At 40.1% G+C, this 15,155-nt stretch overlaps 1 protein-coding gene across 5 annotated transcripts in view; it reads left to right on the top strand.

Moving 5' to 3' along the window:
* Window positions 1-15,155, top strand: part of TMEM62 (transmembrane protein 62) — a 51,353-nt gene that overhangs the window by 12,301 nt on the left and 23,897 nt on the right. For 4 of the 5 annotated variants that reach the window (XM_048854908.2, XM_048854911.2, XM_048854909.2 and 1 more), the window contains 5 exons: window positions 1,046-1,091; window positions 6,213-6,354; window positions 10,746-10,870; window positions 10,986-11,108; window positions 13,041-13,196. In XM_048854908.2, the coding sequence (XP_048710865.1) occupies window positions 1,046-1,091; window positions 6,213-6,354; window positions 10,746-10,870; window positions 10,986-11,108; window positions 13,041-13,196 (592 nt within the window). Of the gene's footprint in view, window positions 1-1,045; window positions 1,092-6,212; window positions 6,355-9,162; window positions 9,184-10,745; window positions 10,871-10,985; window positions 11,109-13,040; window positions 13,197-15,155 lie in introns of those variants that run through there. The other variant, XM_075129676.1, reaches the window with a different exon arrangement.

Below are 15,155 nucleotides of genomic sequence, written 5' to 3'. Positions count from 1 at the left end.
TGATGAGAACTCTGATGTTGGTGTTCCACCATTGCTGCTCTGCGGTGAGCTCTACACAAATCTCTAAGAAAGTAGTCTTCTGTATCCTGAACTTCTGCCACCACTGCAGGTCATCCTAGTTCTGCATTACTGTCTTGTCCCGCAAGTTGGTGATAGTTGGCCAAGCTCAAAAGTGGTGCTCCACTGTGTGAAGCTGCTCCAGGAGCAGTTACTTCATATAGAAGTAACTGCTCAGTTTCATCTTTCTCCTGTAGCAGTATCCATATGGCATCAAGGTAGCTATATTTGTGGCTGTCTTCCAACTTATATGGCTATATGACTGCCAGTGCATTTAGAGTTCCCACTGGCAAAGAGGGAGATGCCTCAGCGTAGAAAGCTTCTTTCTGTGGCAGGCACTGCAGCTGGGCATGCATGTAGCTTAGGAGTTGTTTGCAGCAAACTGGGGTATAAATCTAGCCTGTTGCAGACTAAGTGTCCATTTGGACCTTGTTGCCATGACTTTGTGTGCTTGCCATGCATGCTTGTGTGTTTTGCCATGCACCTAATGTGCGTTGACCTACCGCGCTTTGTAAAGGGAACAGATTAAAGCACATTGGGAAACTATTAGTGTGTGGCAGCAAGTTCCACACAGACACTTAGCGCATGGCAGACTAGTGCTGAACAGATTTACACACCAGATTGTCATAAACTAAGTGTTTGTATAGACAAGCCTTTAGAGGGAAATTTGCTGGTGACCTAACCAGTCTCCAGAGGTGAAATGCTAGCATGCTAGTCTATCACCCAGACTGGTGGTTTGAGCTTGTCAAAGGTATGATCTGTATCTCCAGATGCATATATACAAAGAGCTAAAGGAGGCTACTGGATCCAGATGATTTCACATGGCAAGGAACAATACTTCATGAATTTCAATGAGAATAGAGATAAGTTACAGTCAGTACAATCTGCCAAAGCCTGCTGAGACTGCTGTCCAACAGTGAGCAATAGAAGACTCAGAGTAATAGTTGGCTTCATTTGAATAGTCTCTTTTCTTTCTCTTTCACTACAGATTCTTTCAACATTCCACACTTGGACAGCATCCAAAATTACTACAGGTACTCTTTTTTTTTTTTTAAATACCTCACTGAGTCCATACATTCAAGAGTAAAGTGAATTGTGTTGTGGACAGGGAATAGTCTGGTTTTAGCTCACCTCTGCCAAATACACATCATGACCAATTGATTTTTTACCAGCATAGGGCTCTGTTTGGTTTTAGTCTTCCAGTCTGCCCCTATTAGCCACTAACATTTGAATGGGCTGCTACAGAAAGCCAGAGTATCTTTTGCCCACCCTTTTAATATCTCCCTCCTGTATGTTTTGTAGCTGTGCCTGTAGCAATGCCTGTAACAATTCTTGCCCTAACTAGGAAGTGCTCAGAACATCATGTAATCATTCTCTCCCAGAGCACTTGAGTGACTAACCTGTGTGCCATTGGCATTTTAGAAGGATTCCCTTATCATCCTTTTCATTTTCTAGTGTTCCCTTCTGCATCCCCAAGAGTATTTACATCTGCACAACAGGAGGGACCCTACCTGAGCTGGTTCATCAGCTCTGAGGGAGTTAAGAAAATGAGTATAGACACAGGTGAGAGAAAGAGAGAACCCTAAGGAATAAATTGGAGATTCAAGTATAAAACTTTCAGTGGGATGGTTCAGGAAATGTACACCCTATAAATAGCAACTGATGAAAGTCAGAAGAAAATCATTCTTTGTTAGTAAGTAGGACGACAACAATGCATTCGTAGGCTAGAGGTGTGAAAGATACATAAGTGCTTAAACTCTGATTCTGTCAGCCTCCTAGGTAGGGTCTTCATTGTTCCTAAAATTAGCCTGAGGTCTTATCTGGCTGTTGCCTCCAGGTCCTTCCTCTCTCACCAATCTCTCATCTGAATTTAGTGATGCTTTCAACTGGGCTAGCTGAAACAGCTGGAGGATGTAGGTTAGAACACGGGTTCTAATTTCACTTGGGCTGGGAACCCACCTTCATTGCAGTGAGAGCACAGGCTAAATCACTAGAGTGTAGATAGTCCTCCAGGGCCTTCCCACAATTCCTCCCATGTGCCAGAAGGACAGATGAGTGTTCCCACAGTTCAGTGGGAAAGAATCAGAGCAGCTGAGCTTACTGTAGCACAAAAACATGGGCTATGTCCTCATAAATCTTAGTGAAACACACAGAGGATACAGCACCATTGAGACCTGGTAGCTTTGGTATGGCTTTGCAGTCTTGCTCCTTACCTCTGGGGTAAGCCAGCTGCTCAGAACTGGGAACAGAACATGCAGGCTACCTCTGCTGTAAAGACATTGTGACGGGTTGGGTCACAGAAACCCCCTGGGACTGCCACCTGATGTGCTGAGACTACTTCTGAGACCGTTTTCCCTGTCAGCTTGGGACTTCAGAACCCTGACTTGTTGAGTCAGACACGCTAGCCTGCTGCAAACACAGACCCAGGTCTGGACCACATCCCTGAAAAGCTGCAGACTTAACTGAAAACAGCTTAAGAAGTGTTCCTGTCTCTAGCACCTAGATACCCAGTTCCCAATGGGATCCAAACCCCAAATAAATCCATTTTACTCTGTATAAAGCTTATACAGAGTAAACTCATAAATTGCCCACCTTCTAGAACACTGATAGAGAGAGATGCACAGCTGTTTGCTCTCCCAGGAATTACTTACTTACTCTGAGTTAATTAATAAGCAAAAAGTGATTTTATTAAATATAAAAAGTAGGATTTAAGTGGTTCCAAGTAATAAAAGACAGAACAAAGTTACCAAGCAAAATGAAACAAAACATGCAAGTCTAAGCCCAATACATTTAAGAAAGTAAATGTAGGTAAATCTCAGCCTCAGAGATGTTCCAACAAGCTTCATTCACAGACTAGATTCCTTTCTAGTCTGGGCCCAGTCCTTTCACTTGGTACAGTCCTTGTTCCAGCTCAGGTGGTAGGTAGGGGATTTCTCATGACTGCAGCCCCCTTTGTTCTGTTTTACCCCCTTTTATAGCTTTGGCACAAGGCGGGAATCTTTTGTCTCTCTGGGTCTCCACCCCACCTTCTAAATGGAAAAGCACCAGGTTTAAGATGGATTTCAGTACCAGATTATATGGTCACATGTCCTGTGAGACCCCCAAGCCTTCATTCTTCCCGGCCTGACTCTCAGGAAGGCTTGCAAGTAAACAGAAGTCATCTATAGTTAATTGTCCTGGTTAATGGGAGCCATCAAGATTCCAAACCACCATTAATGGCCCACACTTTGCATAATTACAATAGGACTCAGAGTTATATTTCATACTTCTAGTTTCAGATACAAGAATAATACATTTATAAAAGGAGGATGACCACAGTCAGTAGATTATAATCTTTGTAATGATACCTTACAAGAGACCTTTTGCATGAAGCATATTCCAGTTACATTATATTCACACTTATTAGCATATTTTCATAAAATCATATGGAGTGCAATGTCACAGACATATCTTTACTGAAGGAGATTGGAAAAGCACAGAGGAGGAGAGACGATGTTGAATTCTGCTCATTAACTTTGAGCTGACTTGTTTTTATGGAATTATTTTGGCACTGGGTAAATTCCTTATTAAGCAACTGCATTTAGTCCACTTAACAGCAGATTGATATTCCCATATATGTTTTAAGCATACATGTCTCCGACCTCACCTGCTATACACCAAGACTAATTTGGCCCATACACTATAAACTCCTTTGGATCCATCATTAGAAAATTATGTAAAGGTGCTATTATAATTCCAGATAGTCAGTTTCTGAACACTCCGGTGTTGGAGGTGGAGTGAGGGAAGGAAAAGTTTTTCATCCTTAAATATAAATTACTTTTGTTTTAGTAAATTTTTGTAACTATGTTTACAAAGATATGTTTAGTTATCTTGCTGTTATGGCAGGTCCTAAAGATGAGACTCCTGGTTCCTCCTGTATTGCACTGAAAAACTGCACTGAAATCCTTAAACACTGTTAAGCATCAGTACAAGGCATGCTGGTATATTGGAGGATGAGGCTCATTCATTGGGTGTCCAAATTAAATAATATTAGGCTTAAGGGGTGGGGAATGAGGGAGAAGGAGATGGGAGAGTAGAATGAAGAATTATGGAGGCATTTTCCTATTTAAACAGGACTAGGCAATGATTCAGAACAATAGGTCTTTTGTCTGGGTCAAAGGAAGATGAATCCCCTGCCTCTGTACACTTCCAAAAAAACATTGTTTTTGTTGCACACCTTATAGTACTATGGCTTGCAGGATGTTAAAAACAAAAATAGGGGAGAGGTGGGGGAATATGTTTTTTCTCAACATTACATGCTTCTGTTAAGTGTTCAGTATTAAAATTGTAAAAGGCAGCAATTGTACTTAGAATGCAAAGATTTAGCAAAATGATGTGATTTTTTTTTTTAAACTCAAGAATGGCAGTGCCTATTATTTCTCTGCCTCATGAACATAGTGAGGGTAAAACTCAAATCTGTTCACCATACTTTAAGTGAGAGTAAAAACAGAGCCTTCTTAGGGTGGCGATATCAAACTCCCAGATTTTTCTTATTGCAATTCATGAGGTGCTGTGTTAAGGCAGTCCTTAACAATAAGTTTGGTAAAATAGTCTTATGTTGTATTAGAAGATGATCATTCCAATTGCAGTGCTGATACATGCTCAGTAAACTTATTTTTAAGGTATTGTTTTTTTCTTGTCTTCAGCCCTAGCTTTCTGGCCTTTTACAATTACTTTAATTGGTGGAGGTTACAAATTCCGTTTTCTGGATGCATTAATTGAACAGAACAAATTATATTCCTTATTTAAATTGATGGACACTTTACCCTGTACCTACCATGGGACTTAGAAAATGCCAGAATTAAAAACAAAAAACTCAGCTAATTGTAGAATTTTGCACAATTATAATTTAGATGTCATATAGAATTTATCAACTTTCATTTGAGCATCTTAATAAATGCCATTGGCTGGAAGATTGACTTCTTGTCCTAATGGAGCAAAGCACTAAAATCTTTCAAGAAGATGACACTTTCATCGATCTTTATTTAGAACTCAGCAATGTCTAGTGTTAAGGACACCTGTATACCAGGAAGAAACATTTATTCTGTACCTCATTTCTTTATGACAAATTAGTATAATGCCTTGAACAGGAAAATTTATTTCCATCTCTCCCTATTTTTAAAAACCTCTTTTTAAAATAAATTAATTCCAACACTTGTATTAAGTAATGTGAAAAGGAAAGCTTCCCATAAGGTCTGAAATTTTTTTTAAAAAATTTGCTTGTATTTTACATAAGAAATTCAAGTCTTGTTTTTCCTGTGACTCTGTGGGTGACTGGAGAACTGGTGGGATTATGGTAGCACAGCAACCAGGAAAGTTAAACTTGAGTGAGAGGGGAAGTTATTTTTATTAATTGTTTAAAAGTTTTTGTGTGGTGTTCTGTTTTGTTTTTGTTTTGTTTTGGAAAACACTTAACAATCCAAAAAAGAAAAGGAGTACTTGTGGCACCTTAGAGACTAACAAATTTATTTGAGCATACAGACTAACACGGCTGTTACTCTGAAACTTAACAATCCAATACCCAATCCTTTTAGGCAATGGCTTAAATTTTTTTATAGTCCATATTAGAATGATCTAGGAAAGAACTCCAGTAACATAGGGAAGACAAGACTTGACATTCCTGGTATTTCTAAGGAAGTAAGCACAATTTCATCCCCCCCCCCCCCCCCCAAAAAAAATTCTTTCCTTCTCTGTATAACAAAAATAAACACAGGATACAAACCCAGCTTGTATCCTCTGCAGGTCTCCTTTAATTAGGGTTGCGAGTGGCTCTGCTACCCTGTCATTCAGCTGAGCTGCCTGGTGTTGTCCTGCATTTGTCCATGTCCTTTATTTGTAAAGAGCACCATTTTGCACAGGGAAAACTTACTTACTCTGACCCCTGTTTTAACCATTTGAGTGCTAACCTGGTTTTAACTCCAGTATGTGGTACGTGGGTCAGAATGTTTGTCCTCTTTGAAGTACAGACCTTCCAATGCTGTTAGATTTTTAGAGTGGACTTAAATTCCGTCTTCCTGTTGAGGTAAATGGGAAATCTTACATTTGTTCTATATCCTTTCTCTTTTGCCACTGCTCTAAACTTTTCTGACTGCAATATTTCCATCTTGTTTTGCCAGGAGATACTCTGCCTGGCATAAGGATGGCTCTTTCCATTATGTGCACAGGACGCCTTTTGGAAACTATTCATTCATCTGTGTGGATGCCACCCTCAGCCCAGGCCCCAAGAGACCATACAATTTCTTTGGGATATTAAACATGGTACTGTAGAAGAATTTGCATTCCAGTTCACAAGCTGCTGGTACTTCTTGTAATAGATTCATAGATATTTAGGTCAGAAGGGACCATTATGATCATCTAGTCTGACCTCCTGCACAATGCAGGCCACAGAATTTCACCCACCACTCCTGCGAAAAATCTCTCACCTATGTCTGAGCTATTGAAGTCCTCAAATCATGGTTTAAAGACTTCAAGGTGCAGAGAATCCTCCAGCAAGTGACCCGTGCCCATGCTACAGAGGAAGGCAAAAAACCTCCAGGGCCCCTTCCAATCTGCCCTGGAGGAAAATTCCTTCCTGACCCCAAATATGGCGATCAGCTAAACCCTGAGCATATGGGCAAGATTCACCAGCCAGATACTACAGAAAATTCTTTCCTGGGTAACTGAGATCCCATCCCATCACAGGCCATTAGGCCTATTTACCATGAATATTTAATTACCAAAACCATGTTGTCCCATCATACCATCTCCTCCATAAACTTATCGAGTTTAATCTTAAAGCCAGATAGATCTTTTGCCCCCACTGCTTCCCTTGGAAGGGTATTCCAAAACTTCACTCCTCTGATGGTTAGAAACCTTCGTCTAATTTCAAGTCTAAACTTCCTAGTGGCCAGTTTATATCCATTTGTTCTTGTGTCCACATTGGTACTGAGCTTAAATAATATATGGTTTGGTATTTGTTTGTTGTTTTTTAAAGAGAGAAATGTCTCAAACTGATGAGAAAGACAAAATGGATGAGATAATATCTTTTATAGGAACCATTTCTGTTGATGAAAGAGACAAGCCAAGTTTTTGGGCTTCATGGAGCTCTTCCTCTGTGTACCTTGAAAACTTGTGTCTTTCATCAACAGAAGTGGGTCCTATAAAAGATATTACCTCACCTACTTTTCTCTGTTATGTACTGGGTCAAACACAGCTACAACAACACTTCAAACTCTACCATTCGTCTAAAAGATAGTCTTTGTATGTTAATATTGTTTTTTCTTTTCCTTAAGAAAATTAATGTTTCTTACACCATACTCTAAAAGTAGGAGAAAATGTTTTTCCCTCTCTCTCTTTTGCAAGAAATAATTTGGTATCGTTCTGATACCAAAACGAAGATTGAGAGGCCTTTTTTTTTTTTTTTTTTTTTTTTTTTAAAGGACACTGTCAAGAACTTCCTATGTTTTTTGTTTTTGTTACACATCAATGTTGGTATCACCTCCTTAGAAGCTTTAAAATAAAAATGCTTTCCTTCCCGATTCTGTCCTTTTTGATTTGTTAAACATGTTCCTTGTGTGTTTGTTTCTTTTTTGTTTATGTTCTTATTTGCGCATGAGCATCATCAATTATGTTGAGAATATGTGGTACTGCAGTCCATGAAGCTTATGTGAAAGCTGGTCTGTATCCTAGGTATAGATATTTGGACCATTTGAATAAGATGTAAAACTGAGGTCCTGTTTCTTGTGATCATTAAAGATGCTATGGCAATATTTGAAAGAGTAGGAATATTAATCCTGATGTTTAGGTCAAATTCCAGTTCAAATAGTTGCATTTTGGTTCACTAAATTCCCTCTCTAGTTTCTGATCGATATGGTATTCTTTTTCATTTATTCTCCTAAAATATTGTTTAGTGTTGCTATGTTCTGTTAAACAGATGTCCTCTTCTGCCCCTGAGATGACTGCGTTGAGTGATGAGTAAAATGTTCCCTAACTTTTACACCCCCAAATGAGTGTTGAGGCTAAGGGTTCATGTACACATGCCAGTTATTCTGGAATAATTTAGGATCTAAATTTAAAGCCAAAAAGCTATTCAAGAATAGTGGACACACTATTCAGTTATTCTGGAATAACTCCATGTATAGACAAACCCTAAGTAAGTTAATGTTTGTAAAGCACTTGGAGATAATTGTAGGAAAGGTGCTATAGCAGTGCAAAAATACAGTATTATTGTTCTTATTGTTTGTTCTAATTAATGCTGGATGCACTAGCTTTGCAGGCAGAATTCAAGATGAGACTGTTTATTTCTGAGTCTGATCTCTTGTCCTTGACTGCTGTGAATCAAGCATGCTTTTACTTAGGAGCAAGCAAATGGGAGTAAGAAGAGTGTCATTTGCAAACATTTGCACAAAACTGTTGGATGGAGAAAAAATAGGTAGTTCAGGATCAGTGGACATCTGTCACTATGTATCTATGATTTTATCAGTGACTTGATTGTACACCTGGGGTTTTTAACATGGGTGCAGAAAATACACAAATCCTTCAAGGCAAATGAAATATTAGTTGTAGCTACTAAAGCATTGTTATGCTAACATAGTTTGACATCCAGAATTCATCCCATTTTTGTATGATTATAACTCAGATTCTCCCCTCTCTGCTTATATGTTGCAACATTTACCTTCAGGTGAGAAGGCAGAAAAATATGTTGGCTGTCCTCCTGGACTCCGTTAAAGGGCACTTGCAAAGGGGGAAAACTTGTGCCCTGTTTTGTTTTCTCTAACCTTTTTATGTTAGAAATTGAGGTGTTATCAATCCTGGAAGTCTCTCTGAACTCTGATAATTGGGGAACTTGTGAAATTTTATCACAAGAGTCAAGAGGTTGAAAGCTGAACAACTGAGGGAAAGGAATTTTAGTCACTATTTAAAACTTTTTGTTTAATATTTTAACTCTAATGTCAAACATTTTGGAGAAAGAATGTCTTTGTTAAAGATTCAGCACCTATGCCCCTTCAATTAAGGTGTTAGAGCTGACAATGCACATTCTCTGAGCCCTTTCATCCCTACAGTAGGTCCCTGGCAGTACCAAAGATGACCAGACTTCAAACTTCTAAGGTAAAAAATAAGCAGATTTAAAAAACAAAACAAAACCCAAAGCTTCTATTTTATTTTGTGTCGGTTCTTATACCACACACATCACCATTGTATTTGAGCACTTTCCAGTACTGCGTTAAGCGATGTGACTAACAGCTGTCATGTCTTTGTTCTCTCCCCAAATAGAGACTTGGGTGGTTTTTTAATAAATATGTGTTGCGATGTATTTATCTTGGAGGGGTGAGTGATGAGGTTAGTGATGGTCCTTAGTTTCTGGAGAAGTTCATTCCACACTTTCAGACCTATTCCCAAGACACTTCCCCACACAGAAAAGCTTTACTTTTGCTGAAGAGAGTTCAACTGTGCCAGAGGAGTATAATTGTCAACCACTGTTTTCATCCTGGAGCTTTAGGCAAACTTTTCGATATCCTGGGCCCAAACTATGGAGAACTTTGAAGATAAGGAACAAGACCTTTAATTTGATTCAAGATTCTATTGGAAGCTAGTGTATGGAGTGGAGAATGGGTTTGATGTGATTATGGTAGCCTGTGTTGCTAAGGAGATGCGCTGCAGCATTCTGTACTAGTTGGAGTTTCCTAAATATTGAAAGTTTTGTGCCTAGGTATATCATATTGTGGTAGTATAGCTGAGAGGTGTCAAAGATATGAATAAATAAAGCCAGCTCTCCATTTGTTGGGATGGATCAGAGTCTCCTAGCCAATTGGAGATGATAGAAGGCATTACTTGTGGATGCTGCTGTGTGAGAGCTTTAGCATCCGTGAGGAATCAAGTGTAGTCCTAAACTGTGGAGTGAATTGGCCAGTTGCGAGTGTGTACTTTCAACCAACAGAAGCAGCACTGCAGCTGCAAACTCTCCAAAATGCTTTCCTTTACCCATTAGCATCACTTCTGCCTTTCTTAGATTCAGCCAGCTGCTCTTCATCCATGAGCTGATCCCATTTATATTATGGGCCATCTTGGCAGTAGCAATATGGTTGTGTGTAGAGAATAGGCAGAGCTGTATGTCATCTACATACTGCTGACACTAGGGTCTGTTCACTTAATGGCTGCGTGCAGATGTTGAAAAGGACTGGAGAGAGAATTGATCCTTATGGGACTCCACAAGTGAGGGTTCTAGTGGTGAAAGTGTAGTTTCCCTTCACTGCTTTTTGGTTGTCTCTCCAGGAAGGATTCTCAACATTTTAGCACATTCCTCTGGACTTCTGTCACCTCTCTTAACTTGCATGCCTTCTTTACGCTGAAGCAAAAATGGGCAAAAACCTCCTTGGGGAAAAACAAATCAAATGCAGATCTTTATGCTGCTTTTGCCACTGCTTAAGTGAAAGGAGTACTTTGAGTGCTATGTAACTTTATTTTTTCCAATGTCTGATCATTTTATTTTGTTTGAATTGGGGGATATTGACAGAAGTTCTGAAAGTTCCATTTATGTGCATGCTTCTGTAGGAATTAAAAAAAGTACTCTTTATAGTTTAAAGGTGATTTCTGGTATGTGTTGTTTGATTCTTGGATCCAAATAGCTTGAATGCTAATGAAACGCCTTTTCAATTTGTCCGCTATTTCAGAGTCAAATGGAACAGCTATCTTCCTTGGCCACAGAAAGTCATCATAGCAACCAAACCATCTGGTTTGGCCATTACCCCACTTCAACAATCATCTCCCCATCTCCAGGAGTACGAATGGTAATGAGGTAAGATCTCTCTTCTCTTTCTGCATATTTCCAGCATTACCCCACTTTAACAATCAGCTATTCTGAGGTGGCATTTTCTTCCCAGTAAAATAATAATCATATTGTTTTTGACTAGCTCTGCCACAGCCTATTTGTGTGGGCACTTCCATACACTGGGTGGACTGATGCCAGTCCTGCATAGTCGGCACCCTCAGGGCACTCTGGAACTGGAGCTGGGAGATTGGATGGAAAATAGGAAGTAAGTAAACCTCCAGTGAAAAAGCAAATGTTATACACAGACACTACCTGGTGAAGTGGTGACCCTTTCTTTTTATTCCTTGTGGAGAGGTCAGCAGACATGATGGCCCTCCAGCCAGGTCCCCATTCAGTCCACCCCTTCCAGGGTTACAAAGTCCAACAGGACCACTGTCCAATGCCTTTTCTGGATGTGTTCAGCCCCTGCTTGGGGCACTTTGCCACTATACCAGTGGCTAACATGGGAATTGGGCCCACCTACTACATTGGGTTCTCGCCCAGGGACCCTGTACACAACAATCCAGGTCTGCTCAATCCCCGTCCCTGTTGGTGTTTCCCTGGGTTCCTTCCTACCCATCTTGTCTCACTTCCCTTGCCTGGTTCTGGGTTTACCACAGGAGTGTGGTCTACTTCCCGTGGCTACTTCACCCGCTCCTAGCCTCTTGCTAGACTCCTTACGCCAGGACAGGATCTCAGGGTTTACTCTCCCCCTGGACTTTCTTCTTGACCTTGATGACCTTGCTCATCCCAGGGAGTGACTGGAGCCCTTTCCCCTGCAGCCCCCTTCTGCTTTCAGCCACCTGGCTTTATAGTCTTGTTCCAGCCCTTCTCCAGCTGGGCTTGACTCTTAAATTAACCCTGGACCTCCCTCTCGCTTGTGACGCCAGGTAACCTAATTGGCCTTAGGGTTAATGAGGGCCTGCATCAGGGATGGTGTGGGATGCACACCCTGTCATGCAGGGATTTTGTAATTATCCCAACACCCAATCATTATAAAACTGAGGCAATTCAGAGATCAGGTTTATTTTAAATGAAATCTGAAAATGTTGAGGTGTGGAAATACACAGTTAAGGTACCCAAACAACCTTAACTTTGTCAAGTAGTGACACCATGCAATAACAATATAATTAAAGCATGTTAGTATTTGTGGTCTCAGATTAGATTTAAGCTAACTTTTAAAGATGCATTGGATTTTCTCTTTTTTGTTCTTACTCTCATTGTACTGTTACAATGAAAGGTGTCCTCTTTCAAAATGGCCACTGCCTACCATTGTTCCCAGTGAGAGTGAAGCCAGCAGCCATCCTCATGAGCATTCTGTGGCCATTTCAGAAAGGTGTCTAACTGTGGGCAAGTTATGTCCTCAGTCCCATTGAGAACAACAGGAAATGGCAATTGTTTTAAAAGTGGGCAGTTTTACATAGAATTTTCTGTAGTAGAACATCGTTTGTCAGATCCTGCTGAAGAGGTAACTTTCAATTATGAAGAATGGGAGGTCGGGGAGGGTGGAGGAATGAACTTTAATCATGTGGGGTTTTTTTAAGTCTTCACAGGTAGCCTATGCTCAAAATTTCAGTGAGTTTTAACTATAACGGAAGTGTGAAGCATCCACCTTAGCCTATTATTAAGATAATTTGTGAGACAGAAACTGTGTGATATGGGATGTAAATATCTCAAAAGGACCCATTTTAATTGTTAAATCCTAAACTAACCCATTGATTTGTAAATTATCAGAAAATTCATTCTGTGCTCAAAAAGTAAATGCTGTGATTTTAGGGAGGATAAGTGTGGTTGTACAGCACCTAGCACAGTGGGGTCCTTGTCCATGACTAGAGCTCTAAGTACTATGGTAATACAAATAATTAGTAAGAATAATTCTTCATACATAACAAAATGGTTGAATGCCTGCTACAAGATCAAAACTCAACTCAGTCTTAACTATGGGACTGCACATGGCGCTTCCACAATAAGTAAAATGAATTTGAAAGTCTCAGTCTAAAAACTGTATCACCTGCTACTCATTCCACACACACACACACACAAATTGGAAAATAAATGCATCAGTCTTATTTAAAAGCTTTGGAGCAATTTGTGAATTCTCTGCCCTTGCAATAGCCCACATTAACAAAATTGTCTTGTTTTAACTTCTTATCATCAGGTACCGGATCCTTGCATTTGATCATGACCTCCTTAGCTTTGCAGATATGAACTTTGAGGAATGGCCAGCTGTTCTCATCACCAACCCCAAATCGTTACTTTATAGCAGCTCTACTCATGAACCACTAGTGAAAATTCTTCACTCCACCCACATCAGGTATCCTGGGGTCTCTTGAAACTTTCAACAAATTCTTTTACGGTTGGGTGTTTCTCTGTGACTAAATCAATGTAGATGTGTCTATATGGGTATGTCTACACTGCAAAAAACCAACCAACCCATTGCGAGCCTCAGAGTTCAGGTCACTTGACTTGGGCTCATGCTACAAGGCTAAAAATAGCAGTATGGATGTTCCCTTTCAGGTTCTGAAACCTGGTGAAGGGAGGGAAGTCTCAGAGCCTGGGCTCCAGCCTGAGCAGGAACATATACGCTGCTATTTTTAGCCCTGTAATGCAAGCCCCGTGATCCTGAGTCAGTTGACCTTGGCTCTGAGATTTGCTGCCATGTTTTGGTTTTGGGTTGTTTGTTTTCTTCAGTGTAGATGTATCATAAGTTAACATATGTTCATTCCTCTCCAAATCCAATTCTCTAGAAGATTATTGTATGATAAAAGCAGGCTATATAGAGCCACGTTACATTTGCTTTACTCATGCAAGTGTTTCCACTGAAGCTGATGGAACTGTTTGTGTGATCAAAGCGGGCAGAACTAGGCACATAATCAGTCCTTGATAATAGTTGTTAATCTCTCAGTATACCACTGCATCTACCAATTTCAGTTTTTATATTTGCTTATATTCATCTGAGTGTTTCTGTGTGTGTTTATGCCTCTGCTTTCATCAGGTTTTTTTTAGCCTGCATCTGCCTATTTTCAATTTTTTTTTTTTATAAAAAAACCCTCTACTTCTGCCTATTTCCATATTTATGTATTTTTAAACCTCTACTACTTTATTTCTATTTTTATTTACTTTTAAATTGTTAATATGGCTGGCTTTATAAGAATACTGAATAATACAGTTTGTTTCCTGATTACTCCTGTTCTCCTGGGCATGCCCTTTCCATCTTCCTCCACAGACAGACAATTCTCTTAAAACATCCATAGTTATAAAATGATAATGTAACTGGGGCTTCTGAGGGGAGTAAGGACCTTCATAAGCTGTTCCCTGAGAGAGTGTGCTCACCCCATATGATGAGGGGGATGTGGCTCAGTATCTACTTCCCTAGAAGCCTTTTTAGAAATTAGAAGGAGGGCAGTGATGAGACCTTCTCATGCGGATCCGGTATACCCTGTTGCTGCTTCCTCTTGGGGATGCAAAAAAAAAAAAAAAAAGGCAGGGGGAAATAAATGGTTTAATCTCTAATTGCCAGTTACTACACACACACCTACACCTACACCTACACCTACCTTGGGGTACCCAGAACTGAGAGTCACCTTGTTTACAAGAAGAAAAGGAGTACTTGTGGCACCTTAGAGACTAACAAATTTATTTGAGCATCCGATGAAGTGAGCTGTACCTCACGAAAGCTTATGCTCAAATAAATTTGTTAGTCTCTAAGGTGCCACAAGTTCTCCTTTTCTTTTTGCGAATACAGACTAACACGGCTGCTACTCTGAAACCTTGTTTACAATGGAGACTTGCTTGTGTTTAACTTGGTGTCAACTCTCTGACACCACCAGTCTGTTAGCCACCCAAGCACTCTCCTCTGGGCTATGCCAACCCTTATTCTGTCTTGCAGGTTAACAATAGATGTACCTCAGTCCTTGAGCTCCTTTGAAGCGTTCCTCTGTGGTGTCCAGTCCCTTATCTACTGAACACTCATAGGAATACCAGATCTGCTGTCCCCAAGGGAACAGTGTACACACCAGCTTGTATGAATCAACTCAGGATCAGCCCCTTGCTAAATATCACAGCACTAAGATATATCTATAGTGAAAACATGGATAAGTTTATTACGAAAGATTCAAGAGGTATTGAGTAAGGATAATGGAAACCAAAGGTTACATATAAAACAAAATTATAACATGCTTTCTACAGAATAAACTTAACAAGCTAACCTCCTGTCTACAGAAGTTTACCTCACCCCCAGAGTTCTCTGCAGCATTTCAACCAAGTTGGTTGA

This window comes from Caretta caretta, chromosome 6 (genome assembly GCF_965140235.1).
Source record: "Caretta caretta isolate rCarCar2 chromosome 6, rCarCar1.hap1, whole genome shotgun sequence".
NCBI lineage: Eukaryota > Metazoa > Chordata > Testudines > Cheloniidae > Caretta > Caretta caretta.
The sequence above is the reverse complement of the archived record's forward strand: the minus strand, read 5'-3'. Positions and strand labels throughout refer to the sequence as shown.